Raw genomic sequence first — 4,736 nt, 5'->3', positions numbered from 1 at the left:
CTAGGTCAGTATGACATAGAAAACAGACCAATGACAACAATCAAAGGACAATTCTTGGCTGACTTGGTTGCTGAGTTCACACCGAAAGTGTTATCGAGGCCCAAGCCTGTGAACCTCGGCCAAGGGCGGTAGATGAACCAGAAAAGCGACAAGGAATACAAGTTGCAGTCCAAGCCTCAAAGAAAGTTGAGAGCAAGAGAACCCAGAAAAAGGAAGTGGATAAACCAAAGCCCTGTAGTACTTATATCGACGATTCCTTCTGCTACTTTGTCAATGGAAGTTCAAATCGGCAAGGAGCGGAGGCAAAAGTGGTTCTAATTTCACCAGACGGACAGATGCTAGAGTAGGCAATCAAGTTAGGATTCATGGCCTCAAACAATGAGGCGAATAATGAGGCATTGATCGTGGGTTTGAAGCTGGCAACAGCAGTTAAAGCTAATGAGGTGGTTGTCTACTGTGACTCCCAACTCATCATCAATCAGGCGACAGGTGAATATGTTGACCGAGATGAAAGAATGATGGCTTACATAAAAGAAGTCATGAAGTTGTTAGCCTATTTCAGGAGTTGTCAACTTCAGGAAATTTGCCGAGAGGACAATAGTCATACAGATGCACTAGAAAATTTGGCCTCAGCTATAAAGTCAAACTCTCTTAGGACCATTATGGTTGATTACTTGTTAGCTCCAAACATTGAGCCCTTGATCATAAAATACGAAGCCATGTGTGTTGAGCTAGGTCCAAGCTGGATGGGCCCCATTATCAAGTTCATAAGAGATAACAAACTGCTAGAAGATAAAAATGAGGCACACAATGTAAGACTCGGGTTAGCCAGATTCAGTTTTTTGGCCAAGGATCATCTCTATAGAAGGTTCTTTACAAGACCATTGTTGCAATGTGTGCACCCTTCCTAAATGGAAGACTTTTTGTTTGAGATCCATGTAGGGGTTTGTGGTAGTCATGTAGGGGGTAGGTAATTGGCCCACAAAGCTATTTCACAAGGGTACTGGTGGTCCTGCATGCAGAAAGACGTAGAGGCATATGTCAGAAAATGAAAGAAGTGTCAAAGGTATGCACTTCTGATACACTAGCCCGCCAAGGACCTGGACCTAGTATCAAGCCTTTGGCCATTTTCCTAGTGGGGCATGGACTTGATTGGGTAATTGCCCACAGCCATTGGCCATAGAAAGTTCCTGTTGATGGCCACTGACTACTTTATAAAGTGGGCGAAGTCTGAGCCATTGGCCAAAATTCGAGATGTGGACGTAAGGAATTTTATCTGAAGGAATATCGTTACGAGATTTAGAATTTCGAGAGCCATCATGGTGGGCAATGATACCCAGTTTGATAACAAGTTAATTAAGAATTTGTGTTTCAAGTACAAGATTAAAAATTACTACTCAACACCTAGCTTTCCCCAAAGTAGTGGCCAAGTTGAGGCATCAAACAATACTATCTTGGATGGAATAAAGAATATACTAGAAGCTGCTAAGGGCAAATGGGTTAAGGAATTGCTCGATGTTTTATGGGCATACTAGATCATGTCGAGAAGATCAACTGGATAAACTCTTTTTGCCATGGCGTATGGGACAGAGACAATCATACCTTTAGAAATTGGCATCCTAGGAATTAGAACCCAAGCAATGGAGAACGGGACAAATGAGGCTTTCTTAGCCTAAGAACTGGATGTAATTGAGAAACAAAGAGAGTGAGTAGCACTTAGGTTAGTGGATATTAGCTAGGACTAGCAAGAGCTTATAACAAGAAGGTTAATCCTAAAGAGTTGAAAGTTAGAGATCTTGTTTTAAGGAAAGTCATCGACAACAAAAAAAAAACTCCCAAGAAGGGTAAGCTTGGCCCAATCTGGGAAGGACCATACAAAATCATCTCGGTTGCCCGAAATGGAGCATATTGGTCTGAAAATTGCGATGGCAAGCAATTACCATGATCATGGAACATTAGTAACTTGAAATTTTTCTATCAGTAGTTTACTTTCTTTTCATGTAACTTAGAAGATGATTAGCCAAAGTATCGATCAATAAGGTACTAGCTTGAATTTGTTTTTCCTACAAATTGTTGTCAAAACTTGTGTGTGTGAGAGATTTCTATTAGACAACTGTGGGAGCCGAATATTAAAGGGGGCATACTTTAAAAGACAGGTATTGCCCGGCTCTATCTAGAACCATCAGGATGCCAAATATAAAGGGTAGATGGACCAAATAGGTACTGAGCTATGTAGCCGAGTAAATATGAACATAATGAGCGAAAAGTGGACCTGGCCCCGAGGCTCGGGGAACGAGTATAAATAAAGGAATAGCAGACTGAGAAAGGTATGTGACAATTGTGGTATTTAACTTAGAATACAAGCAATCTAGAACAAGAGACTGACTTGTTCGTCAGAGTGCTAATTTCGGCACCCCCGACCGAAATGTTTATATCCTTTCAGGTGCCTATCAGTGGATCACGAGCGTCTCCCAGGATCAGAAGAGTATTTCCTAAAACTACTTCCCCACAACAACAATCTTTCAATGAGAAACTGGATGTTTAACTTAGGCTTGTCAAGATGAAAGAGTTAAACTAAGTTAAATGGATGTTTTAATGAGAAACAAGATAAAACCAGCCATGATTTTGCCTAGGGTGTAATAACGTCGAACTGTCGACCTGGTTAGTTTGTAATGAAAAGCCGAGGTAATTAGTACTATAAAATCGGTTCACTAAGATTAACCCTTAAGTGTTTTGTTTGGACGAGCTAAACACGATGATATAGGTCATGAATGCCCAAGTTTACAATACTTCGGGAAGATTAGGATGTCAGCTCATTAACATGAAAGTAAGTTATGGAGTAATCTACATTTACATTAGGGGGCAGAGAGTATGGATGGGGTAAGATGGAAGTTATTATTTGGAAAGAGTAACACTTGGTGAAATTTTTAATAGTTTAGTAATTATCTCCGAGATGAACAAGCAAGACTAATCCAAAGTGGACTTGGATGTTACACTTGTCTAATTTGAAGTGAACTTGGTTAGAAACCAAGATGGTACACTTGTCAAAATTTTAAAGTTTTGATCTGTGATAGGAGTCCATGATGCTATACTTGGGAGTTTTCTTGGAAACAGAAAGTGAAAGCACTAAAACAAAGGCATGTATCAGCAAAAGTATAAGAGACAAGAAGATACTCACTGCTTAGGCAAAAATAGACATTTATTTGTAAAAGTTGCTTGATTACATCAATTAGAAGGCATTTCAGCCTTGAAGGACAAAAGTTGTTTAAAATGAAGGAAAGAAAATACAAGACAAAAAGGACATAAAAAAATCCTAAGTATTGGGTTCTGGATCAGGAGTCTTGGATTGCTCCACTTCGGCGGCTTTGTCAACTTTGGCATCGGCAGCGATCTCTTCATCGATCTTTTTCAGGGTATTGTCAACACATTTGTCGGCCACTTTGGTTGAGGAAGTTCTCTTTGCAATTTCTTCATTATCATCCTCAGTCAAGTCCAACAGCTGGTCATTTAAGATGGGGGACTTGGCCCTAGAAGTGGCTTCATTGGAGATTTCCTCCTTATCTCTTTCCTTGGTGTCAGCAGTCTCCTCGGATTGAGTCGGAGAAGGAGGAAACGATACATTAAGCTAACTAAGGTCCCGAAGCAGCGAGTACCCATCCAGCCAAGGTAACAGCCTTTGTTATAAGCTAGGTTCACTTGTTTCTTGTATTGATCTCGGATGTCGGCCTGACCTTCCTCATAGGCCTTCTCATTGACCACTTTGATTTCTTGGTCTTTGGTGGCTAGGGCTTCGGCCAACCCTTTTTTAAGCTTCAGTGACTTTCTCCTCGGCCACCCTAGCTGCAGCTTTGGCCTTCTGCTCGGCAGTCCTTGCTACCTCGATTTTTTCTAGCTGATTTTTTATTATGGCCTTGGCCTTGTTGAGTTGGTAGAGGTAACCCAATGCCTTTTGAGTTTTTTTTTGTCAAGTCCTTCTTTATCAACTTAGCCTTGTAGGCGAAGGCATGAACATGCTGGATGGCTTGAAAACAAAGGAAATTGAGTTAGCAAAGCAAAAATAATTACTAAGTATTGAATGTTGGACAAGGTATTGAAGGATAGCGAAATGTTCCTATTCATTAAAGTTGCTGATGGCCTCCATGTTGGCAGAAAGCAGTAGTGTGGTAGAGAGGACATCAATAATCTTGGGTTGGCGAGAAGTGGTTTCCTCAAGTTTGATGGGTCTGCCATCAATTGAGATGTCGGGGACCCACGCGTCTGATAGGGTGTTGGGAATATTAGACTTGGTATGCTTTGGTAAAAGGGCTTTGACCGAGGTTATGGCTAGCCTCTTCTTGATGACCATCTATGAGATGGGGCATGCTACCCTCTGGATCTTTCTCTTTACAGGATAAAGTAACAATCAACTTGGACTTAGCTTTGGCCTTCTTGACCCTTTTCTGCTTTTGGACAGATGGTGGAGATGGGGTTGACTAGATGGTGACGACATTTGGGATGTCACCAAGGAGGTCATCTGATATTGCATCCTTGCGTACCATTTCTTCAGAAGTAGTAGCGACTATCACATCGGTGCTGATTCTAAGGATTGTGAGGGCGATTGGGGGATTCATTGGGTCGTATATCGACAACTCAAGACCTCGGCATTTCCTATTTCTGGTTCTTTCTATAGGTGCATTGGATATGCGATGTCGGCGTTGACGTTGTGAGAGTGGAATTAGTTGTGATGGAGCCAAGGT

The 4,736-nt window shown here is 41.4% G+C and overlaps 1 protein-coding gene across 1 annotated transcript; it reads left to right on the top strand.

Annotated features, from left to right (window-relative positions):
- Window positions 1-365: 365 nt before the first annotated feature.
- LOC145803506 (uncharacterized) lies at window positions 366-911 on the top strand. Its single transcript, XM_082896791.1, has one exon. The coding sequence runs from the start codon at window positions 366-368 to the stop codon at window positions 909-911; it is 546 nt and encodes a 181-aa protein (XP_082752917.1).
- Window positions 912-4,736: the final 3,825 nt, after the last annotated feature.

This window comes from Camellia sinensis, chromosome 12 (genome assembly GCF_055761805.1).
Source record: "Camellia sinensis isolate YWXY chromosome 12, ASM5576180v1, whole genome shotgun sequence".
NCBI lineage: Eukaryota > Viridiplantae > Streptophyta > Magnoliopsida > Ericales > Theaceae > Camellia > Camellia sinensis.
This window is presented reverse-complemented; position numbering and strand designations above follow the sequence as displayed.